General features: G+C 48.6%; 1 protein-coding gene across 1 annotated transcript; it reads right to left on the reverse strand.

The window, feature by feature from the left end:
- Positions 1 to 3,065: 3,065 nt before the first annotated feature.
- On the reverse strand, positions 3,066 to 26,195 carry LOC108161821 (dorsal-ventral patterning protein Sog). Its single transcript, XM_017296183.2, has 6 exons — positions 24,434 to 26,195; positions 14,515 to 14,624; positions 12,985 to 13,117; positions 7,243 to 7,302; positions 4,729 to 7,118; positions 3,066 to 4,599 (listed from the first exon to the last, which is right to left on the reverse strand). Exons 1-6 carry the CDS (start codon positions 24,861 to 24,863, stop codon positions 4,387 to 4,389), a joined length of 3,336 nt encoding a protein of 1,111 aa, XP_017151672.1. The 5' UTR covers positions 24,864 to 26,195; the 3' UTR covers positions 3,066 to 4,386.
- Between the last annotated feature and the right edge of the window lie 1,260 nt (positions 26,196 to 27,455).

The following is a 27,455-nucleotide window of genomic DNA, read 5'->3' on the forward strand; positions in this document are numbered from 1 at the left end:
TTGTTGTGGCAATTAGCCGGCGACACGAGTGTCAACATGATTTGACCCCTTCACAGGCATATTTGTATGCAATCAGTTAACAATCAGCGAAGAGCCCAACGGAGCCAAGAGGGGAGTGGAGTGGAGTGGAGTGGGGGTGACACAAATACAAAGTGAAGCAGACCCTCCATGTGGGCGGAACAGTCAGCAGATTGTGCGCCCAAGGGCAGGATCTGTAGATTTTTACAGATTTTTATTCAGAGTTTTCTTGAGAAGAAGAAGAAGTTGTTTCTCTTTGAAAGACTCTTCTCCGAGGATGGTACATATGTTATGTACCATCCCTTTAAGGGATATTTCGTAGATAAGGCCTAGTTCATTTAACGCTGAGCTCGTTTCAATCCGTTCCCACAACTTGGTTATAGCTGATAAATGGATCATGCTGTTAAGCGATTCGAGTGTTGAAAGATGAAATCATCGCCCAACCTGGCACGAATTACAATTAATGTGCAAGTACATTTTCTGTTACATTTCCCTGTTGCTCTGTTGCTCTATTGCTCGTACAGTTGTGTTCAAGCTCAGACCCTGTCAAACAGTTGAAAAGTATTGAGTATCTATAAGATACATGTTCTGAAGTTCAGCTTTGCGTGATCCCCCGACTTGGGTCTGTAAATCTGTAAATCGATTGGTGCCCCATCGATTGGTATTTCATGATCTAATTTAAGCCAAGTGCTTGAGCAATGTTAAGATCAATGTTGCTGGGGCTTTGAGAGTGTATCACGTAGTCGCGTGTCTGGCACTCGGAGTGGAATTGATGTCGGTGAGTGCCTTGCAGTGACAGCTGCAATCACAACAAAGTTAGGCAAACGTTTATTCACATTGTATATCAATAAAGTTTACACATGCTTTGCATATTTGCTGCAATTACCAGAGAGAGTGAGCCAGACTCAGAGCTAAACTTGGACTTGGATTCAGTTTCAGACCTAGCCCCAGAGCTAGACTCGGACTCAGACTTAGACTCCGGAGGCAGCAAAGACAGCTCCGGATAATTGATGATTATGAGTGTGGCTGGCTGACTGGAACTGTGACTGTGACTGGGACTTCAGCTCTGTCTCTGCCCCTGTCTGCATCGCCATCTCCATCTCCGCTTAAATGTCGTGAGCGTGTTCGGTGTGACACATAAATAAGCCACTATAGATATCATCTGGCTGATAGCCCCAGTTGGTAGTTGGTTGTTGGTAGTTCATAGTGGGGGTTTGTGGGCTTAGAGTCGAATGTGGGTGCCGGTGCCCCCTCGCCAAAGGTTTGGCCAACTCAATTAATTGATGGCACTCACTGCAAATGAGAATCCGAATGCAAATGGCAATAGACTCTGCTTATAAGATGATGGGTGATGGCTGATGGCTGATGCTGATGGTATGCGATACTGTCCCGGAGATACTGTCGACGCCACGCCAACGCTAATGACACCGAGTGCTTGGATACCCTAGCCAGATGGGTATCCCATGATGGATGATGTGAGATTGGGATCTCTTCTCCGCTGCGGCTATGCGGCTGTGGCTATGCGGCTGTGTGGCTGTGGCGCACGCTTTCGGTAGCTGCCACACCCACCCACCAACTACCTTTTAACCTCCTACCACCCACACACACACACACACACACACACACACACACATACACACACTCCTATACACTCACCTGGAGAATTGTCGTGCCGCAGCATGGACGCGCCCACGGGGCCGCGCCCCTCCACAGACAGCTCCAAACGGCAATGCCAAAGTATTCATTTGTTTGCCAATCAGCCTGTCAATAATTGTCAACAAGGTGTGACTATGCCAATATTTAATTATTCGATTTCATTCGAATACGACTACAAGTACTCGTACCCGTACAGCAGGGACAGCAGCGACAGCAGCGACCGACTGCTGTGGTCGGCACGATGATATTTGAATAGGCTTCTAAAAGTCTCGAAAAAACTGACTCCCGATCTATGCCGAATCAATGGGAACTCAACTCAAGAACCCAAGTCAAGCGAAAGCATATTTATTGGCTAATCTGTTTTATTTTTGATACTCTGGCATCCACTCTGTGAACCGAAAACATGAGAAATGATACTCACAAATCTTTTCTTACCCATACTCGATTATAAGTCATATGTATATCATTGTGAATTACTTATGCAAGAAGTGCGTGTAATGAATCCTAGAGTCTCAGTTGTACAGCAGTTGGAGAGTACAAACAGAATGCCACAATGCCAGCGAAATGGCGAAGATCTTCTTCGCCTTCGCCTAATGAAACTGTCGGACTGACCAAAATAAGGCATTTAGCAATCATCATATTCTGGGCCATAAAAGCCATTTGGATAATTTGATGTGTGTCGGTTATAAAAGCCGAGAGATAATTGCTCTATACTGCCGAGTATCCATCCAGCCATCCATCCGTCCGTCCGTCTGTCCGTCTTTCCGTCTTTCCGTCTGTCTGTAAATGTTGGCGATAAATTGCTCTTTTGAAATTGAGTTGCCTAATAGGAAGATCAGTAATATTGTACCCTTCCATGGGGTGTTATTCATTTGGACAGTTCTTGGTAACGTTCAGAAGGTCAAGTCTATGAAAGGACAGAGTGGATGAGTGGATCTGGATTCTGGTCTGTGTATCCCAATATTTTCCCCAATTTAATTCCCTTCAGAAAAAAAACGTAACGAAATCTTTTTTTTATAAATTTGTTTTTTTGTTTTATTCTGTGTGTGTGTGTGTGTGTGTTTTTTTGTTGTTGTTGATTTTCAATTTTTGTTTCATTTTGTCAACACTAAATGTACGTTATTAGTAAAGGTTTTTCGTTTTAAATATGTTTTTTTGCTGGCAATTAATTAATTAAAATTAATCAATCAATTATTATTATATGTAAAATATTTGTATATACGAGTATATGTCTATACAAGCTACAAAAAAAATATCATACTAATAATAATAATAATAAACATAAAATAATAATAATAATAAGAATAATTTAATAGAATAAAAATTAATACAATTTCTTTCCTTTTCTGCGGTATGCGGTACATCTTTCATCTTTTCATTTTTTTCTTATATTTTTCAAGTGTGTTTTTATGTGTTTGTGTTCTTTTATGTGTATGTGTGTATAAATATGTGTACATGGCATTTTGTAGAATAATTTTCGCTTTGTTTTTGTTTTAACAAATTAATTTTCGAAAGAATTTCCATAAAATGTATGTGTGCAAGTTTCTAAATGTATGTGTGTGTGTGTGTGGGTGTGAGTAACAATTAGTAAAAAATAATGTTCGTTTTTTCAATTTTTTTTTGTTTTTCGTAAAATAAAAAAAACATTCTTAAGAGCTAGTTTTATTTTTGCCATTCAGTCAATCAGTTGAAACTTTTGGGTTGCTCTAAAATAATGCGCCAAATGCGTTTCCCACTGTGTTTTGTTTCTCATAAGTTATAAATATATGTATATATTTTTCGATATATTTATTTTGTATATATAAAAAAATATTGTATATATATGTATGTATAATCAGAATAATTAGTTTTCATTAAATATTCCCACAAACTGTTGTATTTTTTACTCTTTCTGCATTTCAAATTGCAATTTAAATTTGTATTTAAATCAATCGAAATATTGAAAATTCTGCTCTCCTACTATCCGTTTTCCTTTTGGTTTTCCATTCAACAAATTGTTTGTTTTTTTAAAACTCAGTACAGTTTAATTTTCGATCGAACTCTCTTTTTTTGAATCGTTTTGGTAATAAATTAAAATTAAAATTGTATTTTAATCGTTTTTTTTTGTGTTTTTTTTGTTTGTTTTTTTGGGAGGGGGAAAAGGTGTGCTGGGTGGGATTTGGTAAAAGAAATTCGGAAAATGCTTTTCAAAAAAAAATTCTGCTCTGGCGAATTTTAAAGCAAAACTGCACTGGTTTTTCTTACTCTCTCTCTCTCTCTCTCTATCTCTCAATCTCTCGCTCTCTTGCAAGCTCTCCTTGTGGGTGAGAGGATTCTCTGCCCCCTCTGAGGAGCTTTCCTCCAAGGGTTTCCCTCTCTCTCTCTCTACTCTCTCTGCTAATCTCTGGAGGAGCTCTCTGGGGTCGATCTCGCTCTTTCCTGCTCTTTCGCTCTCATTCGTTTATATAATACAAGTTTCCATTGTTGCCACAAAACAACAACGATCTATGCAACACCGCATAAGTGTGTGTATGTGTGTGTGTGTATACGTGTGTGTGGGGTGTGTATCAGGGTATATGTGATGTGTGTATGTAGGTGCCTCTGGCTCGGCCCACACCGCACTGAGTGTGTGTGCGTGTGTGCTTGTGTGGCCCAAGAATCCTTCGCTTTCCCGGCTACTTTCCCGCTGCTTTCCCGCTGCTTTCCCGGCTGCTTTCCCGGCTCAATCCGCGCTCAACTGCTGGAGGCGGCGGCATTGGAGCGCTGTTGGTGGTGCGGCTGGCGCTTGTGGTGGCGTCTCGAGCGGCGGCACTGCGTCGAACAGCACTCGTCCAGGGTCGGCGCTGATTCGGGCTTCTCGAAGATCCGCCGCTTGCTGGAAACTCTTGTCTGCTGCTGGCATGTGGATCGTGAGCAGCGCTTCCGATCACAGTTCACCTTCGAGTCCTACAAGAATCAGATAAAAAGGATGGTCAAGGATTAGTCATTGTCAAATATAGGGCATGAGGCGGTGAGGCATGGGACATACTATGGGACTATATGCACATATGTATGTATCCTCGGATCGAAACTTACCTTGCAGCGGCACTTGATGCACTTCTGTTCGCCGTGCGACATCAGAATGGGATGCCACTCCTGTCCGTTCTCGTAGACCTTATTGACCACCTTGCAGCCGCCGGCGGCCAGGACATCCTCGGCACTGTGCTGCGGAGAGCGCTGCATGGCCTGGTCCTGCAGCACGTTGGGATTGTTCGGGGCCGCCTTGCCGCCGGCCGGGCTGCTCTGCTTGCCCTCGGGACAAACCTTGCAGCAGGCCTTCTTGTCCGGTCGGTAGGCCAGCTTCTCGCTGCACTGCAGCGGCGGGCACACGAGCCGCGGGCAGCGGATCTCCAGCGTCAGGGGGTCGCAGCTGCAGGTGGTGCAGGTATCGAAGCCATTGGGCGGCAGGAACGGATGCCAGCTGGCGCCGGCGGCATGGAACTGGTCGCCCAGCCGGCAGCCCCGTCGCTGCTGTTGCAGGAGCAGATCGCTGCCATTAACAGCCGGCAAGGATGAGGATGCGGATGCGGATGCGGAAACGGATGATCCCTGGGGCTGTGTCCAGTCCGAGACGGCGGTCGCCTCTCGCTTGGGCACGCAGCTCGGACAGCATTCGCCCTCGCGCTGCAGCAACTGCTCCGAGAGCCGGCACTTGAGGGGCGGACACTTGATCACCTCACAGTTGGACTGGCCCCGCAGGCAGGCGCACATCTGGCAGGCATCCTGGGCGCTGCGCCACTGCTCGGACTCGTTGTAGAAGCGGCCGGAGTGGAAGCACTTGGTCTCCGCGTTGATCAGGTGGTTGTCGTTGTGGTCTCCGGGCACGGGCACATTGTTGTCGGTGTAGACGGGGAAGCAGTGGGCGGGCACCTTGGTGCTCTTGAGCTTGCCGCGCAGAAGCAGCTGCTTGGAGTGCTTGGAGTGCAGCTCCAGGTAGCAGACGCTCATCTCCAGCTTGATCAGCTCCGCGGAGGGCATGCTCAGGAAGAAGCCCTCGAGGTAGGAGCCGTTGAACTCCTCGAGCAGCTTGCGGGTCACCGGTGCGCCGATGGCCTCGATCGGCTTTTCCTCCAGATACAGCTGCAGGTCCTGCGGCGGCACTCCGCTCAGCGTCAGCTCGTAGTGGAGATTGCACTCGTTGTCGATGGACATCCAGGCCATGCCCATGGCATGTCCGGACTGGTTGCTGCCACTTGCTGCCAGGTGCTCCTGCCGCTTCAGCAGAATGGGCTCGGCGGAGTCGCGGGCATCGGCCACGGGCCGCGGCACCAGGCGGCCCCGGATGAGGCTCGTCTCGTGCTCGGTGCCCACGTTGACGCCCAACTCACCGGCGTAGAGAGACTCGAGCACCTTGGGGCCGAGCTTCTCCACACTGCCGATGGCCTGGTTGAAGTTGAAGCTGGGCGTCAGGTCCTCCAGCTTGGCCTTGCGTTTGCCCTGTTCCTCCACGAGGCTGATGTTCGGCCGGTCGCGGGTGTTAACGTGGTCCGTCTCGATGTTGTAGGCCAGCGACCCGTCCGTGTTGAGGTAGACCCAGGCCAGGCCGCTGCTCCGCGTAGCCGACTCGCCGTTGTGCGGCGCCAGCAGGGTCTGGAAGATCTCGCAGCTGGCCCGGGTCACGATGTGCCCCTGGATGCGCAGCTGGGGATACTTCTTCGACTCGACGGTGAGCAGCAGCTTGCCACGGGACATGAGCCGCAGGTTCTGAATGGAGATGGGCGAGGAGAGCTCCAGGACATTGATCTCCGCCGAGGGCTTGCGCACGCGCGGCACCTCATCGAAGATGATCTCCTTGCGCTCCGGCAGCTCGATCTTCACGCTGAGAGCGGCGTCCGCGTACTCCTCCGCCCCGAAGATGCCGTTGAACACGAGGGTCAGGTGCATGGAGGAGGCAGCTCCACTGCTGGTCGAGACGATGGCCGTGCCACCGGCTCCGGTCAGCATCGGATCGAACTTGCCGCCGGGCTGGCTCTGGGGCGGCTCCAGCAGCGAGCTGAACAGCTCCGTCTGCAGGGCCGTGTACTTGGCTATCTTTCCGGCCAGGGCCAGTTCCGACTGGTGCTTGTTGCCCCACAGCAGGACCACGTGGAGGCGGTCGTCGCGCAGTATGCGCTTGTAGTCCCTGGGCACGCGGCGCCACACGCCGCAGATCTTGCCAGTGGCATTCTGGTAGACGCTGAGGGTGCCCGTGAGGGTCGTCTCCAGCTGGTGCTCCTCGAGTATGACGCCGGCATCGTCCACGAACTGGATGGCCCGCGGACGCCCAATGCGCGACGATGTGTAGAACGAGTAGTAGAGGTTCTTCTTGTGGAACAGGAACCGGGCGGTGGCCACAATGTTGTGCGGATTGTAGGTGGTGTACATGGACTTCATTTCCTCTCCCTTGAGGAAGTACGATGTCCGGCCCGTCAGTAGCGCAGCGTAATCTAAAGCCAGGAACGGGATGAGAGAGATGGTTTCGAGATGCGGAGGTTAGCTTTTGGAGACGATGATGGGTGATGGGTGGATGGGTGGATGGTATGTTTGGGTGTTTGTTTAATCTCTACTTACGTTTCATGTTGCGCTCCTCCTCCTCGTTGGGCACTGGCACATCCAAGGCCACATCCGTATCTGCAAATGGAAGGAAGAGAAAACGAGATTCTGTCAGATACAAGATAAGCCATAAGCGACACGACCTTAAATGGAATTTAGATGGAAACAAATGCTTCAAAGCAATGCACCGCCCCCTAGGAATTCCTCCTCCTGCTGCTCTGCTGCTCAACTGCTCTCTCGATCCGAATGAATGAATGAGTGAATGGTGAGTGAATGGCTGGCTGGCTGCAGAGCGGATGCCACATAGATCCTCAATCCTCAATGAATGGCGGGGATCACAGGTAGAGAGAGGCGGCCAGGTCGGGTCGGGTCGCCTCTCTACCCAGGTGGCATTCATTAATCGTGCATAAATTGAGGCCAGGTAGAAGCCCTATATTCGTATGGCCAGTGAATGCCAGAGAATGCCAGAGAATTCCTGGCTTCCAGATTCCTGGAATCCACATGACACGCTCATTTGCTGCTTGGCGTGAAAGTAGGTGGACACATTTCCGGGGCACTCGGCAGGGGACTTGATTGACACCAGCCCAGCGAGGTCTGAGGCCCAGGCCAGAGCCAGAGCCAGATCCAGAGGCCACATAAATCACCTTCAAAACCATCGCCATCAGCGGCTCTCGGCATTCGGTATTCGGTATTCGGCAGTCGGCACTCAGCATTCGGCATTCGGGTCTCGGATCTCGGGTCTCGGTGGTTCGACGAGGTCTCTGAGTTCGTTAGAAGTGGCAGCAGCCTGGCAGACGGCTGACGGTTCCGACAAAAGCTGATTAAAGCGAACCTGGGATGCCCTTTGAGGAGCAGTCTCTCCCTCTCTCTCTCTCTCTCTCTCTCTCTCTCAGTCTCTCATACAACATCATTTAGCATTCGAACAGTGCCATTCCATTCGATCCCATCCCATGCCATCCCATCCGAACCGTACCGTACCGATCCGATCCTCTCCTTCGTTAGCTGCTGTCGATGATGCTGCATTGGCATTTCGATTATTTTATGCTGCTTCGCTCCTTCTCGAAGACCCACAACCCCAGCCCCAACCCCAACCCCAACACCAAGACCAAGCCCAATCCCGTCCTCGCCCGAACCCAACGTTCAGCGTTCAGCTTTCAGCTCGTAAGCCGCAAAAAATGTGAAAAAGAATACTCGAACAGCAGACGGGAAGGGAACTTCTTGCCGCCATCGCATAATGAAGGGCGACAAATCTGACACCTTGTATAGCATTTTATTGAGCCCCGGACGAGGCCCTGGCTCTGTGGGCTCTGTGGGCTCTTTGGGCTCTGTGGGCTCTGTCTCTGTCTCTGGACCCTAGCCCTGGACTACGGTGGCGGCGGCTGCTGTCCGATCTTATCGCCTGATCTTAATACGAGCCACTTCTGGACTGGGCTGGACTGGGCTGTACTGGGCTGTACTGGCCTGGACTTGACTGGGGGAGCCGCGTTTGGGTCTTCTTGGTGTCGGTTTTGGCCTTTTCTTTATTTCTTTTTCAATTTGTGGCTCTACATTCTTGGGGCTTATTGTTCCGGGCCAGGCCGTCCAGTGGTTGCAGGCCGTGGTCGGACGGACAGTGGCATCTGCCCTTGAATCGCGCTTGCAGATGAATGAAATTTTTAGTTTCGTTTTTGTGGTCTCTTCTCCGCTGTAAGCCAAGATAAATGAGTTTCGTTCGGGCACAAAGACGACGACACGTTGCCCATCCATGACACAGGTAAAATGGTAAAGGGAACGCGATGGCGATGGCGAAGGGGAAGGTGAGGAGTGGAGTGGAGGGGTAAGCGGACGGCGGACGGTGGACGGCGGACAGCGAAGCCGACAAAGCCAAGACCGAAAGACAAACGACACCTCGGCATTGACTCAACGCTTTGGTATGTGGTGCCACCCCCCCCTCCCCTCCGCAGTCCATGCATCTGCCCCAAAAGAATCTCAGGCGGCGGCAGCTCATTAACAAAAATCGTTTGAAAGTGTTTCTCTTCAAATGGGGGGCAGAATGTGTGTGTGTTACACATACACATACCCACTCGGACAGAGATGGACAGAGACAAGGGAACGAGTTCGAGTTTCGAAAGAATGGCCAAAAGCACGTGAGGGCCATGGCCAAGAAGAGCGGATGGGCATGCTCCTTGGGATTCTTTGGCCTGGAAATCTGCCCAAAGTGTTTAAGAGTCCTGGCAGTGCTAGAAATAGTGAGCATTTCATCCCATAGTCATTCAACTCTTTATTTCTTTTACCGTTGCCGCAGTTCGATCCCCGAGATCCCCCCCCACTCCCGATCTGCACTAATCTGCTCTCTCTAACTCTCTTACCTATCTGATAGATCATTTGATTTAGATAGAACCCCCAGCCCCTTGTTAGCTCTATTTCTCGAGGCTTATCGCAGAACCGCACCGAAAATCTCCACTCAAAAAAACAAGAGACCGAAAGAAGGTTTTTACCCGCTGCCTCGCTGCTCTGAAGAGGTAGGAAGAGTGCGGGGTGCGTTGTGCGGTGTGCGGCGGAGAGACGTGCTCAACATAATAGACGGTTCCGTTGCCGATGCAGAACCGATAAAGATAAAGATAAAGTTGAAGATTTTATTGTTCGATGGCGCACCTCACGCCCGGCCATAAAAATGAATTTGGTTCAGTCGATCCTTTTGTGGTGGCAGGCAGACGGAGAGAGAGAGAGAGTGGCCCATCCCGAACCCTGCCACAAAGTTGCTGGGAAAGACGATCCTCCGACGATCGTCATATCCCAACTTGGAAGGGAATGTACTACTTGGTGCATAGGGAAGCGGGAAGGGAATGGAAGGGTGGGGACACCAACCAAGAGCCAAGAGCCTCACCACAAAAGATGTCATCAAGTTGGGTTCGCTTAATGGCAGCAGCAGCAGCAGCGATTGGAATCGATTGGAATCGAAAAACATTAACTTTTATTGTCTACCTGGGGATATACCCCGCCACTCTGCCCCCCTGCCCCTCTGCCACTCCATCCCCTGTGTCCGTTTGGGACCGCCCGCCGTTTGTGGCGGCAAATGAGATAATTTAATAAGCGTTAAAATGCTCGAGTTATGTCATTATAAAAATGAACGAATGAAGAACGAAAAAAACCACAGAGCCCTGGCATAAATTAATGCTCCACAGAGCGGAGATGGAGCAGATGGATTGGATCGCCTGGAAAAGAAAGAAAGAGAGAGAGAGAGAGAGGAAGGGAGGGAGAGGGAGGGAGAAGAGCCAAAAGATTCGATCCCAAAATGGACATTTAACGAAGGAAGGCAATTGCTGATGTTGATTATATGGCCATGTCATGAGCTTCAGGCTTCAAGCAGCAGCCCCTGCTCCGGCTCCGGCTCTGGCCTCGGCTTCGGCTTCGGCTCCGGGCCAGGGCCTGACAACCACAGTGGTGTCGCACTAAGAGCAACGGCCGCTGCTAAGAGCCCCTTGCCGGGCTGCACCACTCGCGAGGCCCGACTGTAAGTCAACTATGAGGCAGAAAAAGCCAAGTTAGGCACAAAATAACTTTGGAAAACGATCGCTGCAAGTGGTTGCTGCTGCTGCTGATGATGCTGCGAAATATTTGTACAATAGCTAGCACCCGGGGAGGGGATGGGGATGGGGATGGGATGGGATGGGATGGCCAATGGATGTCCATCGGATGGCCAACTGGCTGACTGGCTGACTGCGTGAGAGCCAAAGAGTCTCCTCTGGAGCTAAAGCTGGAGCTGGAGCCGCGCCCGTGCCTTCTAACTATTTATGGCAAACGAGTTGCAAGTTCGGGGAGTTGGGAGTCGAGTCTCTTTCAGTGGCTGCCTCTTGACGTGGCTCTGGCTATGGCTCTGGCTTTTGGCCAACAAGAGAAGAGAAAAGCTACAAAATAACTCAAGAAAAGTGAAATTGTGCGATCGGTGGGGGGTGGGGGTGGGGAGGGTGCAAGGGTGATCGCAGTAGAAGGTCCCCGATGGGGTCAACGGCTCTTTGCATAAGCAAATGAAAAATTGCCACAAAACGGAAACTAATGATGTGATGCCACCAGCCGATCCACCCGGCAGTCCCCCTGACCACTGGCCACTGTCCACTGTCCACCGACCACCGACCACCGACCACTGTCCAACAGCCATACCCATACCCACTTCCATTCCCGTTCGGTGGCAGGCAACCAGTTTGCCCCATGCCACACAGGCAACCACCGCAGGCTGAAGCTTTGGGGACGGGGACTGGAATTCAGGCAGCACTTGTGCCTGATTATGTGAAAAATGTCACAAAGAGAGGGAGAGAGAGAAGAGTAGAGAGAAAGAGAGAAGAGCAAAGCAGAGAGCAGAGAGCAGAGAGCAGAGAGAGTCAGAGATCTCTGGCCAAAAGCCGTTCTAATTGTGAATTCAATTCAGGCAGAAAATTAGCCAAAGCCAAAAGTGATTCAGTGCCTGGCTATGCTCCTCCATATACCCAATCATAAATTATATATATGTACATGTGTATATACATATATCTGTATATAGTATATAGAGAGGTCTGACAGCTGCCTGAGTGCGATATTTTGCTAAAAAAGAACCCCACCCCGCCCCGTTCCACCTCACCCCCTGCGAATGGGTAGGCCAGTGTTTAGCTTTAACTTCAGAGAGCCGATACATATAGATTTGTATATATGTATATGTATATATAGAGAGAGAGAGAGGTAGTCCAGACTTTGTATCCCTCTGTTATTGGAGAGTACAGTAATTGATCTATTAAAGCCTCTCGAAATGCGGCACGTGCGCCCCCATTGGGACCCCTTTCCAAATGGAATACTTGAAATACTTTTGGGGGCTATATGCCGCTATATTCCGATAATACAGCAACAACGTTGGGGCGCCGTTCGTTCGGGCGATATAAAATAAATTGAGAATAAAACAAAGAGAATACAAAATAAATAAATGCAAAAGTCGCCAAAAAAAAAAACCCAACAAAAACCAAAAAAAAGAAGCAGGAGGGTGGGGGAACTGAGGGCTGAAGATGGGCGCCGATGGCATGGCATGTATGCCATGCTCTCTATAATGGTATGCTAAGTAGTGGGGACCCAAGGAAGAGGAATCATCATCATCCACCAAATGGAGGGAGACACAAGGTGGCGACGGTGGACGGGGGAGGGGGGGGGGGGGGGACACACGGACAGACGCTGACTGAGACATAAAAACGAAATATAAATTGCGTAGCGTTGACCTTCATTTCGGGCCAAGTAATTTTTCATAAACAATTTACGCGTTTCGGCCACCAACTCGGCCATGTATCAGACAGAGAGAGAAAAGATGGGGGCGGGGGCGAGGGGGGAGATGAGATGGACACCGCCGATGAGCATCATAGCATCTTCTTGTTTGTGTGGTGTCCCACTCGTCGTCTGTCCACACACAGGCAGCTGCCGTGGATGCTACGCTTAATTATTCATGGCTATATAGAAGAAGATCCCCCCAGATATATGTACGCATGGAATGGGCTATATGTATATCGAGACAGACAGAAAGACAGAGAGCGAGAGATGTCTGATCTGTGGGCAGATTCCATCTAATCCAGATTTATACGATCAAACAGATCTCTAGGCAGCAGCCATTCCGACGGGGCAATTGCAAGTGTCAAAATATTGAAACATATCCCCGAAATTTATGGCCATGAATCAGTTTTTGGAAAAGGTTGCGTTGCGATGCGATGATTGGTAATGAGGGTGGATTGATTGATTGGTAGTGTTTCCCCCGAACTATGATGTACTTACCATTGCGATCCCCCGGACAGGTCTTGCAGCACTTGCCGGGCAGCGAGATGGGATCGTCGCACTTGGCCGGCGGGCACTCGTTCTTAATGTTGCGACACTGGACGCGTGCAACGATGCGGCGCTTCTTGGGTATCTGGAAGAAGGTGGAAGCAGAGCCGGGAGAGAGATTAAAATAAAGAAACTACCAGCTAATTGGAATTAGTGTTCGGTTCGGTCCAGTCCGGTCGTAATGCAGATTCCCAGGCCTGTCACCTGTCTGTGATTTATGCCACTTGTTAGCAACAGAAACAGCAACTAAATCTAAATCTAAATCTAAACTAAGTCAGCCGGCGGCCGCTGCTTAATATAAAGTTTATATAAATATAGAAATCTACGAATACGAGTATATCCACGTTTTTTATAATTATTGTATTTTTTTATGAATTTGCTGGTAGCTTTCTGTTGGCTGCTGTTTGTCTTTTTGATGTTCCTCTCGGTGGCTTTTTATTATTAATTTTTATTGGTTGTTGCTGCCGCTGCCGCTGCCGCGGCCGCTGCTGCTGCCTTGCCGCTTGCTGTGCCTTAAAGTTCAAGCGGCGGCCGCGGCAGCAACATGTTTTAAATAATTTTATGATGTGCTCATTTGCGACGCTTGCAGCCAACATAAATTATCATTAATTAATTTCCAAGCTGACTTTTATGCAATGCACATTAAAAATTAACAAAAAATATATACCTGAATATACTCGTACTCATTCTCAAACTCGCATGTATTCATCCATCCAGACAGACAAACAAACAGAGAAGCAGAGAAGCAGACTTCTATATAAGTAAGTCCGATATAGTATCTTTGAATAGTGTACATATATGTGCGTATACGGGTATACGGTATGTACATATATCTGGCCCCTGTCTGGCCTTTCGCAGACAACAACAGCAACAACACGACGGCAAACAGCCTGAAGACCTGATGGCGTCAATTAATTTTTCTGTCTCCCGACGACGTCCCTATAGCTTCTATCCATCCCATCCCATCCCATCCCCACTCGAGGACACCACACACGAGTGTGGCAACAGAGAGAGAGAGAGAGAGAGAGAGAGAGGGTGCAACATTATAGTATTCATCTTTGCGGTTGCGTATTTTTTTTTTTGCGTAATTCGATCGAATTCGGCCAGAGGAATGCCAGAATGCCAAAATGCCAGAAATTGTTTTTCGCCGATTTGCAGGCAAAAGAATATTTGGCTCTGATCCGTAATATATCGCCAGAACGAGCTTTCAAATCGATATTAATCATGCGTGGAAATGCCATAAATTAGGCGCGTCCCGAAACCGAAATGAAAACACAATCATTTTCATTCGCAGTTTGCTGTTCTGTTTGCTGTTTTCCTCTGTCTCTCTGTCTTTTTTGGCATTTGGCTTGTACCGAATGTCGACGGTCATTAGTCAATCGGTTCTAAAGGCATATCGGCCGGGGCCATGGGATGCCCAGTTCTGTTTTTGTGTCCTAGTAGTAGTTCTATAGAGTCTTATAGAACTGATCGTTTACTTACCGCCACGCATTCGCATTTGATGCAGTACATCACCCCGAAGGGCGGTCCCAGATCCGCATACCAGGTCGAGCCCAACTCACGGAGAACTTTGCCAAACTGACATTCGGTAACTGAAAAAACGAAAAAAGATAAAAACCAAAATTAATTTCCTCAATTGCCATGTACGGATCTCTGTATATGGTATACTATATGGTACTATATATGGTATATATGTGTATGGGTATGTCTGTGTGTGTGTGTGTTCAGGTTGCTGTGGCGCCAGTCGATTGCAATTGCTTATATACGGAACAGCCGATGCCTATATATCACCGACTGGCGACTGGCGCGACTGGGGGACTGATGATGATGCAAAGCGAGGCTAGTACTCGCACTCGCACTCGCACTCGTATTTACAATATACTCGTATATTGTATGTAATAATAATGAAAATCCATAAACCAAACGACAGACGCCCACAACGAGTGCGCCAGAAGGGGGCCACTGGGAGTATTGTCAGTCGATCAACAACTAATTAACTTCAATCGAACAACTCTCAATTGATTGGGGTCCCAGGCCAGTGATCCACATCACAGAGATGGAGACAGGAGAAACAGGAGAGACAGGAGACAGGAGACTGGACTCTGATTCAGATCCATATCCAGACTCCGATGCGGTTTCGGGTGGGCAGTAATCGAAATTGCCATCTCGTTGCAGCCATGAGAACGTTTTCAGCCAAAAGCTGCAACATCAGCAGCAGCCACATGCCAGAGACGGCTGCGGCACCAGCATTCTGTGGCGCCACATTCGTTGAGAGGCGTTGAGGCACCGCTTCCGGCAGCGTTTTCAATTACAGATGCAAAAACCCAAAGGCGATGGCAAAGGCGATGAAGAAGCGCCACCAACTGGGACGCTCTGCTGGGCGCCAACAAGTGTCAAATGGCGGGATTAGCTGCGGAATGGGGCTGGGGCTGAGGCTGGGTCTGGGTCTGGGGCATGGGGACATCAACAGCAGCAGCAGCAGCAGCAGCAACCGATTCGATAGTCTCAATTTCATTAGCAGCTTCTTCTTTTTTTTTGTGTGTGATTTTTGTGATTTTTCAGATCGTTAATTGGCTGCGCGCGCGGCACGGCCACGGGCATAGGCACAGGCACAGCTTTGCACAAAATGCCACAAATCGTATGCAAATCGAAGACTGAAGCGGCGAGACGAGACGCGTTAAATTATTAATATATTTTAATTACCAACACACTCGCGGCATCCCATCGCATTGCATCGAAATTATGCTAAAACTCTTGGCGCCACTCATAAAAAATGTAAACGAATCGAATCATCGAAATGAAACAAACCGAAAAGCGGCCAAAAAGAGCCCCCAAACCCCAGCCCGAAACCCCAAACCCCAAACCCGTAACTAGACACAGCCAAAAGACCAAAATTGGGCATTTTTTGTGCTGTTGCTTTGGCAATGAAAAAAAACGGGGAAAACAATGGTAGGAAAACTCATTTAATTACAGTATGCGAAAAGCCCAGCGGAAGCGGCTAAAAGCGCGCTCGAAACGCAGGGAAAACGCGTTCAAGTCCCAGAAATTTGCACAAATTTGTAGGAAAATCTCAGCCGAGAATGATGTTGAAAAAAGAACCCTGGAGAAGAACCCACCATCCATAAACAAGCGAGTACAGGCAAAGATATGAAGCACCTGTGCTGTCTGTCCCTCGGCCCGTAGCCGCTTATCACCGGCCCCCATCACTCCACATCATTCACAATTCCATATCTCTTTGGCGTTTTCACATGTGTTCGCCAAAAGGAACAGAGAAACGGCAAAAGAGGAGCGACAGGGCAGGGCTGGGCTGACAATAACCTAATTAACTAAATACACGTGATAGCGATAGCGGACTACCTTGCTGAACCAGAAATTTTGATGCAATCGAACCACCCACCCAGCGGCAGAAGCGGCAGCAGCAGCAGCAGCAGCCGCAGCAGAACCCCTGACGGACACTCTGTCGGGGCGCCATGGCGTATACGTGATAAGTGGCGCTAACGACGCGCGACGTTTATCAATTTTGTTGTAGCTGTTTTTGTTGCTGCTCTTGTCATTGGCGCCAGTTTTATTTGCGTGCGAAACAATTTAAATACGACTACAAAAACAACAGCTGCAGCAGAAGCAGCAAAACAATGAGAGAATAATCCCCGCGCAATAGATTTATAAGTAAAACAAAAACAACAACAACAACAGAAAAAAAACATATAATATAGTACTTTTTTGTCTGTGTGCAAGGCAGCAGCTCCAGTGGGAGGCGATAATCTCCCAGCAATGTCCGTTAATCGCATTCCAAGAGACCCGAGATCTGCAGCATGGATCGTATATAGTACACGGATCGGATCGGTGCACTCCCCAGAGAATTTCTCAAGAAGTGGCATTTTTCACAGGGGAAAAGATAGCTGCGGAGACAATGGTCTCCCATTAAGGATCTAAGATCTAAGCAATCGCTTGAAGAGCGATGTTCTGGTGGAAGCTTATCGATTAAATATCGATTCCACAAGAGAAGGACTTTGTTTTCACGTAGAACTTAATAGGAAATCGAAATGGAAACTAAATTCTTTCTCTCCCTTCGGAATCCACTTCCTGTTTTCATTTCTAAAATTTGTCTAACCGAAAAAAACAACAATAGCCCGAAAATACTCATGGAATCCGGAAAATTCTGTTTCTGGTTCTGTTTCTGTTTCTGGTTTTGCTTTTGCTGATTTGTTGGAAAAATGGTTCAATTGTTGTTTGTTTATGCTCTTAATAGAGTAACATTTTTGACGGATTGCACTGTTGGTGCTGTCGTTCCAGGCCATTTGTGATTTATGGCCGTTTTGTTGCGATTCGCAGCATTCCCATTCATTGAAAAAAGACCCGAACGTGCAACGAACGAAGGAACGAAACAGCGAAGCAACGAAACAACGAAATGAAATGGGAAATATGCCTGTAAATAAATTACACACATTTTGATGTGCCACAAGGCTGGATGCGGATGCGGAGGGGGCAGGGGGCAGGGAAGGAGGCTGCAGCGTGGGCGGACAGCCTGCCACACACAAGTGCATTCCACACACACACACACAGATGCATCTGCACATGTATTTGGGCTTATTTTTAAGTTTAATTTAAGACGAAATGTCTAGAAATAAATTGTATCTTTTTCTGTTGTTGCTGTTGTTGCTGTTGTTGGCAGTGCATTGGACTCAAGCACGCAAAAAGGAGAGAGACAGAGAGGCAGCTAGTGGGGGCAGAGAGAGCGAAAGCGAGAGCGAGAGTGAGAGTGGAGCAAAAATTGCAACAATTTACGGACTGCAACGGCAGCAGCCACCGCAACTTGAAAGTGTCTGGGCAAACATTTGCAGCCTACGAATCATTAGCAAACAAATGTTAAAAATAATAATGCCCCCGCTGGCCCCCTGCCCCCTTCGCATGCAGTTTTGGGCAGGCGACAAAAGTTTTCAAAGATGAGATCATTCGTTGCCGAAACTAAAGGAAGAGGAAAAGAGAAAGGACACTCCTTTGCTGAAAGGAGAAGCGTGTCAATTTGGACCATGGACTATTTGGTGTGGTGTGCCATTGTGGTGCGGTATGCTCTGCATAAAGACAGCAAAATATACATATGTATCTCTTTTTTGTGCTTTACAATGTGCTAATTACAGTCAAAAGAACAGCCACACCACCACACCACACACACGTGGGACGGAAGACGGAAGACAGAAGACAGAAGAGGGGCAGATACAGATACTCGTACAAGTATCTCGTACTACATGTGTCATCGGTGGATATGCTGCTGCTGTGGCCACCAGGCTGTGGCTGTGGCTGTTGCTGTGGTTGTGGCTGTGGCCAAAAGGAAAACGTACCACAGATATTTTCGCCTGGCAATTGTGATTGTTGCCAAATGCGTTGCTGCTGGTGCTGCTGCCACACTCTATAGTACTGTACTGCTGTGGTTGTTGCTGCTGTTGCAGTGACTCACATGACGCAGAACCAGAACCAAAAGCCAGCGACGGCGTCGAGTTGTCGGCTATTTTTTGTAGCAGCAGCAGCAGCAGAATGAGATAGGTAGGGTAGACTATGGCTATGGAAAGAGACAGCGAGCCGGGGGGACAGACAGAGTGCCTTTGAAAATTTTGGCGCTCGTACGCGCTTTTAATTGAGTTAAAAGATCAGCGGAGATCAGTGGATATATCGTATATAGAGCAGGCCAGGCAGGCAGGCAGGCCGGCAGGCCGAAACTGTTTTTATTTATTTATACACACAAACATGTAATATATAGCATATATATTGGATGTATCTATAAGATATATATGTGCATATTTATTTATCTGGCCTTTCTGTGGGTTGGATCTTGTTTAATGTTATTTTTATTTTGCGCCTTAATTAATTGTGGCAAAATAATTAGCGCAAATGTTAAAGCTCAACATGGGATATCATAAAATTCAATGAAAAGAAAAGAAAACTTGCAGATACACAGACACATATGAATATAATCAAAGAACAGTATATGTATCTGCATCTGTATCTGTATCTCTGGTACTACTTTGAGGAATGGGTGGACTGATTTGTTTCTCTCTGTGAATGACTCGGTCCGATTCCGTTGCTCCTTTCGGTTTGAGTTGCTTCAAATTTGACAGCTACGAGTGTTGGCCTGTCAATCAGTCCATCAATCAATCGAATCTGCCCTCAAATGAAAACACAGCGGCACACAACAGAGAACAAAACAAAACGAAACCGAATCAAACTCCGATAAAAACCCAACAGATATACATATGTATGTAGGTGTATCTGGGTATCTCTGTATCTGTGTATTTGTACAAATGGTTCACGAACTGCGAACCAGTTCGGTCCGCCAGTTATTTGTTTTATAAGCAATTAAATTATTTAAGTGCAAAGCAAACAAAGCCAGAAATGTGTTTGCGGCCAGCGTTTTTCTTTCATTTTTGGGGACACGCCAGTTCTAATGAAGATTTCTAATGGCTGATTAAGTGCGTTTTCCCCTCCGCCCCACCCATACAGAGGGCAGCCAAGGGGGCTATGGGGCACCACACATCGTCGCTTGTGGTCGCCAGGGCGGTGATAATTTATGACAGCTGAGGAGGAGAGCAAACACCACCCGATCGAAGGCGGTGCAAAGCGGCAACGGAGCAAACAAAAACTGATGGACAAATACTACTCGCAGCAATACCCGTTGGGATACCTTGGGACGCCTTAGGACCCCTTACCCTCCCCTAACAAAAATAAAAAATAAATAAAGTTCAAAAGTGAAAAAGCCGCACCACCACGCGTAAAAAGTCGCCAGCGAAACGCCCCCAAATCGAGCAGCAGCGGCAGCACCAGCAGAACCCAAAAAAGGGGGGCTCGTTCCTCGCGGTTTTCGCCACGCCGCCTGATCTGCAGCCAAGAAAAATCGCCACGAAAGCAAAATTCGCTTACGCCTGCATTTGGCTTATGTAAAAAGACCAAAACAATTCTATTGTTGAATAAGAGCAGGTGGAGCAAGTACAGTGCGTTTCGTGAGGGCAGGACGGACAGCCAAGAAATGTTGCAGAGAATTAATCTTGGCCCAAAAAGCGGCTTAAGATTCGCCAAGGATCTATGTCCAGAAACCACAATCTATAACATGAATGTATCTATGGATGCACTATGGATGCACACACACTGTATGTATCTTTTGCTTCTGTCTGATTTTGGAGCAACAGCGGCAACAAGCACTGAAGGAGGACCCGAGTCCCGGCCTGGCCGTAAACATTTTCAATGACTATTTTTATTTTGTTGGTTTTTAGCTTTTAGTTTCAGCCTTGCCGTTCCATTGCCAACCGTTCCCGTTCCCGTTTCGTTCCTTTCCGTTCCGTTCTGTTCTGTTTTGCTCCCCTTCCGTTCCGTTTTGCGAGTAAAAAGCAAATCACGCGACCGACTGCGACTGTGACTGCGACTTGCCCCACACTTGCCACCGCCACAGTCGCAGCCACAGCCACAGCCACATCCACACAGATGTCGACAAACAGCAGACAATAACGAGAACAACAACAACAACCACTCATCCCTCATGCCTCATACGTTTGCTGTTCACTTTTTTATTTTTGCTAATTTTAAATGCGCTGATAAGTTGCACAAATATGTTGGGGATGTATCTTTCTTTTTATTCTGTATCTTTTTTTGGGGATGCGATGGGGATGGATCGATGCAATGAATGGGCAGGGCAGCAGCCGGCAAAACGCGTCACGCGACACGCGATTTGCAAGCGCATTTCTCGGGGATTTTCGGTTTCTGCCTCTGTCTCTGGTGGGTGGTGGATGGTGGCTGGTGGGTGTGGGAAAAAGATTTGCCCAATGTGCGACTATTAAAGGGTAGATTTAATTGTTAAGCTATGCAAATGCCATGCCCAATTGCAGATGGTTTGCTGAGACCGAAAATTGGCATTGGATTTGAAATTTTCTTAGCAATTTGCGAATATTTTTTGAATATATTTCAGCAGATTTTGATGATGGCAAGAGCCAAAGATCCCGCCAAGGAAGCTTAAGGCCTCACGTCCCAGGCTGGAAACATGAGCTGAAGACGATGCTCTCTGAATATTCGCTTCTATTGCAAAAGTGCACTGTATCTGTATCTGTTTCTGTATCTGTATCTGTATAAACATTGCAAATTGATGCCCAGATGGATCCGAGATCTATCTTTTGCCGCCATAGCCAGGCACAGGCCGGCCCGGCTATCAGCGATCCACAATTTAGATGATGCGTACAAATGCATCGCTCATTTGTGGCAAGAAGCGGTGGCAGAGGGCGCTGATTGCGGCCTGATAATTAATGCATGGCAGGAATGCGGCATGTGCTAATGAAAGGCATGGCGAATGCCACAGAGCACGGGACACGACCAGGACAGGACCGGGCCAAAACCAGGAGAGAACTGGCAAATGGATGGCGCCATCATCGATGGATCCATCGAAAGACAGTGAGAGAGAGGGGGAGATCTGCTATTAGCTGTCAATTATCAGCTGTGACGAGAGCTGGCCCAAAAGCACTCACTCTCTGGTTTCCGTTTTCCCCATTCATTCGAACGGAAACGGCGGGAAACACACAGCCTACGGATAACGATTCGAGTTCGAGTTTGAGTTTGAGTTCGAGTCAATGGGATCGTATCGTATCGCATTTATTTTGCCTACGCTCTTGGCCAAATTAATTTACACACACACACACACACACACGGATGCAGACACAGAGACTGAGAGACAGAGAAAATGTTGTCTCAGTTTCGGTTGTGGGGTGGGCGAAGCGGAGTTTGCTGCAATTTGACACCTTGTGGGCATTAAGTGCTTCCTCTGCCCACACGCTGTGCGGCGGGGACTGGGACCTGGGGCCTGGGGGCTGGTACTGTGCGCAGCTCTCGGAGGAGGCTCTGGAGGCTGGAGGATGGCGACGCCTCGTCTCCTCCTCGTCTCGTGTGGCAAATGCAACAAATTGGTTGCATTTCGTATTATATAGCTCTGGTCTGCCCCCTACTCCCTTCGACTTCTTGGCTGACATGCAACTGACAACCGACGTCGGTCTGTGGCTGCGGCTGCGGCTGCTGCTGCGGCGGTTGGTGGCTCATTTTGGGAGGCTGTCGCGACGGCCCCACAGCAAATGTCTTTCTGTCTGTCTGACTCTCTCACCGACTTAACGTGTTCTCCCCCCCTCTCCCGTCTCCTACTTTGTTTTCCATCTTCTTCGTTTGTCTCGTTTTTCGCTTTTCGTTTTCGGGCCCCAAAGATCATGATATGTTTGCCGCGAGATCCCAGAGATCCAAAAAAAAAAGAAACAAAAAAAAAACGAAACGAAACGAAATTGCCGCCGGCTCATTGAATGGGTCGTCCGCTCTCTGGGTCTCTCTGCCCCACTGCCTGCCGCCGCTTGTTTCTCCATCTGTATGGATGTATGGATGTGTATCTGTGTGCTGTGTGTCTGCTGTTTGTCGTTGTCTTTTTACACGCATTCATTAAAAATAAGTTAACAACTTTTTAACACCTAACTGGGCGGCAGACAGTTGAATAAATGAATTATGCTGACGAATGGCGGCAACGTAGGTTGTCGGAGATTGAGAGATGGTAAAAGGGGTGGGGGAAGTGGTGTGAGGGGGGAGGGGGGTCTATTGGCCAGCTTGTTAATCAGTTAAATTAAATGCGAAATGAACAAAACGAATTGGTTGCTAGTTTTGATCGTCCGGTCGTCGTCTTTGCCTCTGGCCTGGTCTCTGGGTCTGCGTGGTCTGTGGCGTTTGATTGGGGGCTCTCCCCCCCTCTGGGCCACCCCTCAAAGTGGCCAAAGAGAACGGTTGTTGTGGCTGCTGTTGCTGCTACGTTGGCTTTTCATTCATTAACAAAAAAAGTCATCAAAAAGAAGAGACAAAAAACGCAAACCACCGCAGAAGTGTGTCTGTCTGCTAGAGAGGGGAAGAGTGGTGGAGTGGTAGAGTGGTAGAAGTGCGGTGCGGTGGGGGAACCATATAACGACTAAATTATGCTAAGACTTTGTATAAACAGAAAAAACAACCCAAGAAGTGGGTGCCCGATTCGGGTAGGTAGATAGGTTGTAGCCGGCCCCTACATACGGCCCATACGGCTGGCTATACGGACGCAGTACAATACGAGTATGTGAGTGGGCGCCAAAGTGTGCCACGACTGCGCCGACTGGGCCATCAATGAGTTTGTATGAGAGCTGCTAACCCATTTACCGGTTACCGATCATGGCCCGAGCCAATTACAGGCCATGCAGAGGATGGCAAAAGGATGCAATCCAAGGGAAAGGGAAAGGGAAAGGATTTTGATTTGGATTTGGTCGAGTGTTTACTATACTCGTATGTATGTAGATCTAAGCCCAAGTTGAACTTGCGCATGGCCTAACAGAACCTGTACATCATCATTATAATCATAAGAGGGGGGGATCAGCAGGGAGCAGGGAGCAGCAGTTTCTGTGTGTAAGACGAGAAACGTTTCAAAGTCGTTGCAACGTAAACCGCAATCTGTTTTTAATTGAAAATGCAACAACAAAGGCACCACAGAGCCCAACAACCAGAGTGAGGAGAGAGAGAGAGAGAGAGAGAGAGATGTGTGTACAGGGTACAGGAAGAGGCAGGGGCAAAAACAGGGGCAGATAAAAGTGAGGCAAGCAGGCGGAAAATGGTAAAATGGTAACTGGGGAATATAATAGTGAGATATATATGTACACATATGTAGTATAGGTATAGGCATAGGTATAGGTATAGTATGCGGGGCCTTCCAAACAGGAAATGCAGCTAATCAAGCGTGTGAGTTGCAACAAATTGCAATTGGGTCCCTGGCTGCCTGACTGCCTGGCTGCCTGGGTGCCTGCCTGCCACAGATATCTGTGCCTGTGCCTGGACTCTTGCTACGGTTTGTTGCCGGTGTTGTAAGCAGCTTACGGTTCGACAAAAACAAAAACAACGACCACGATAGCGACGCCGACGCCAACGCCGACGCCTATGCGTCTGCGCAGGCAGCGCAACAAGCATCAAGCATCGAGCGGAAGGGAATTCCCGTTTTCCGGATTAGCAGACAAGCAGAAAAACACACAAAACAATAAAATAAAATAATAAAAATAAAAAAAAAAGGGAATCTCTCTCCATGGCAGGGATGAGGCAGGTCATAGGGTGGGATTAGGGTGCGAGCAGGTCCCGCCTAGGCGTAGACACCTAATTCTACCTGACACCGCTGGTTCTGCCCCGTTTTCCCGCTTTCCGCTTGCGACACGGCGTATGCGCAATGCGGCTGCACGCGGAGGCAGAGACTTATGCAACGACTGTTGTGGGAATGTGATATGTATGGTGCGGGGGAGGGGAGGGCGAACGGGGGAAGGTGATGGAATGGGATGGGATGGGATTCTACAATGTTCATGTGTACATGGATAAATAAATAGATCTGTGGACTTACCCGCTGGTCGATTGGATCGCCTGCCCGTGTCGGACTCCTCGAACATGAGCGGGGCATGACGTCGCCCCTCCACCAGGCCGCCGGTTAGGCACAGCAACAGTCCCACGATGAGCAGGTGGCGCAACTGATGGCTCAGCCGGCCCATGGGCCAGCTCTGTGATGCGGATGCAGATGCAGATGCGGATGTAGTGCTGGTGCTGGAGCTGGTGCTGGAGTTACTGTTGTAGTTGCTGCTGTTGCGAGAGGTGGATGTGGAGGCGGAGGCGGAGGTGGAGGTGGAGTCTGTGGAGCTTTTCCGGCTGTTGCTGCTTTCCAGATTCGGCACTGTGCCCGTTGCTGTGGCCCAGGCCACGCCTCCACTGATGCTGCCACTGACACTGGAACTGCCACTGCCACTGCCACTAACACTTGGCCTCTGCTTGTTGGCCATTTCTCCTGTCGCCTGTCGTTTGCTGGGATTCGTTCGTTGATTATTCGCGGATACTGTATCGTTTTGTATTTGTATTATTTAGTATTTGTATTCTTTCGGATATAGTTGTTATTTAAGCACGTTTTTTAATAAAAACCACACACAGTAAAAAAATAAATAAACCAAAGGTCAGAGCACAGACACACAGCAGAGAGTACTGCTCTCAGGGGGGGGGATAGATTGGTGGATTGGTCGATGGGGGGAGGCCTTGCGGTGGGCTTTCTGCGGTGTGGGTTGCCGTCTTGCGGCACGGTATAGTGCGGTGCGGTGCGGTGCGGTGCGTTGCGGTTCGGTGTGGCGCGGAGAGTGAGTCGACAACTGTATTGATATAGACTTTTTGCGTAGCGCGATCGATCGCTTCTACTCGATTTTCTTTTCTCTTTTTTTTTGCCTTCGCTTCGCTTCTTTTCTTTTCTTTTACTTTCTGCTTTCTGCTTTTTGTTGTGTTGTTTGGCTTTTGCTTTTGTTTTTGTCCTACTATATATTTCTCTGGCCGATTAGATAACACATGCGAGTTTCGCGCGCCGATTTGGATTTATTTGATTTTTTGTTTTTTATATTTGTTGTATAAATTTTGGTTGTTTTTTTTTTCTGTTTCTTTCTTTCTTTCCTTCGATTTTGTGTCTTCAATAATTCGAGACTTTTTCCAGAGTGTGTTTCAAGTTAGATACTTTCGAGACTTCTTCAGATACTCTTTCATTCACTTTTCAGACCATGGAAGATTTCAGATCTGAGCGGTACCCTACGTACGAGTTCTATACAGTGTAAGCGAAACGGAACGGAACGTACCAAAGCTAAGCGCGGATCAGATCCGAATAGATCTGATCGGAGAGGATCGGATCGGTTGGGTGGTAGCTCTTTTTGTGTGTTACTGGTACTGTTGCTGTTGCTGTTGCTGGTGGTTGGAGCGGTTTAGCCCAAGTGCTGTTTTTGGCACGATGCGGATCGCTTTTCGTCGCTTTTCGCTTGGGCTTGGGCCTGGCGTTATTTCAGTTTCAGTTGTCGGCAAGTCGGCGACTTTTTATCTACTAGATAGCTCGCGGTGTGCACTGCCGTGTATATTGCTGGCAGAGCGGCGGCTGCTGCGCGGCGGCGCTCGCTACAAGCTCACTCTCTCGCTCTCTCTCTCTCTCTCTATCTATCTCTCTGTGTGTCTGTATGTGTGTGAGGTGCGTTTCTTCACGATTGTTGTCGCGTGTGTGCCTGTCTGTGTGCTTGTGTATGTGTGTTGTGCGGTTGCGAACGTTTGGTAAAATAATGTCCACACGTATCGGACGTTGGAATAAATAAACTAAAAATCCAACAAGCGCGCACGACGATGACAGCAGCAGCAGCAGTGGCAGAGCAGCAGCAGGCCGCCGGCAGAGCAGCAGACAGCAGGCAGCGGGCAGCACTCAAGTGAGTGTGAGGGAGATAGCAGGATAGATGGCCAGAGCGCGAGAGCCAAAACAGGCAAAAAATGTTGCAGAGAGCGCGCGAGCGCAACAAAGTTTCGGGCCCGATCGGGCGTTCGGGCCGCCTGCCTTCGGCTGGTTTGCAATTTTCCTCTGCTTCTGCCAGCGTCGCTGTTGTCGGACTCTGATGCTGATACTGCTGCTGTTGCTGCTCTGTCGCTGCTATTGTTTGCAGTTTTCGCAAAATAACAAAATGTTGGCTTGAAACTTTTTGCGCTATCGGTGTGAGTGTGTGTGTGTGTGTTTCTCTACGTAGATGTATGGATGAGTCGCGTGTCGAAGAGATGCTTCGGCGATGACGAACGGTCCGACGTCGCCGTGCGGTCGAATGCAAAGTTGAATGAGCGCAGCGCTGCCCACTGCGCATGCGTGCCGTGCCGCTGCTGCGCATACTTTTGGGGCGCACGCAACATGTTGCAATACCAGGCTAAATGTTGCTGGGCACATTTGGCCCTCTGCCTCTGCCCGCCCTGTTGCTGCTGCAGTTCCTGCTGCTGCCTCAACGTCTACCTTCGCCGCTGTCCCCTTTCAACCCCTCTCCAATCACGGATGGTTGTGCAAATTTCTCTGCTGACGGCGGCGTGGGCGTGAATTTCTCACCTGGGCGTCCTTTACCCGCAGTCTCTCCGTCCCTGTCTCTGCCTCTGCCTCTCTGTCTTTCTTTCACTGTTTGTGTGGGCCAGGGTCTGCGCCAATCGTACGCTCAGGTCCAATGAGACGGAAGGAGGATATTGCAAATGGTTGAAATGGGAAAACAAATCTGAACACTAGAAGGTTTTTCCTTTAAGGGGTGCTCAAGCATCAAGGGTGCATTTTATAGCAGAGGAGCAAGGAAAGGACACAAATCTGGTGGATATTTCCATTTTTAACCATCCATTACCCTCGTGTATCCTTTTCGCGCCCATACGCCAGGTTCTGGGACATATTCGAATAAAGTGCAATAAAATCGGTCAGATTCCATCAGATTTCAGAAACTAGAGACTCATTTTCCTCATGGATTCGAATACCAGTATACACCATCATCACCATCACCATCACCATCCCCATCGCTCATGAGCACACGCATTCCGCACACGCATGTGATGATGATGGTCAGGAA

The sequence above is a fragment of the Drosophila miranda genome, chromosome XL (assembly GCF_003369915.1).
Source record: "Drosophila miranda strain MSH22 chromosome XL, D.miranda_PacBio2.1, whole genome shotgun sequence".
In the NCBI taxonomy this organism is placed as follows: domain Eukaryota; kingdom Metazoa; phylum Arthropoda; class Insecta; order Diptera; family Drosophilidae; genus Drosophila; species Drosophila miranda.

Bases quoted from the DNA above. Each gene is read 5' to 3' on its own strand.
- LOC108161821 (XM_017296183.2), bottom strand. From the start codon at position 24,863: ATGGCCAACAAGCAGAGGCCAAGTGTTAGTGGCAGTGGCAGTGGCAGT. The intron at 14,625-24,433 runs GTAAGTCCACAG...TCGTTTTTTCAG, and splicing joins GCGATCCAATCGACCAGCGG to TTACCGAATGTCAGTTTGGC. The intron at 7,119-7,242 runs GTAAGTAGAGAT...TCCTGGCTTTAG, and splicing joins GGAGGAGCGCAACATGAAAC to ATTACGCTGCGCTACTGACG.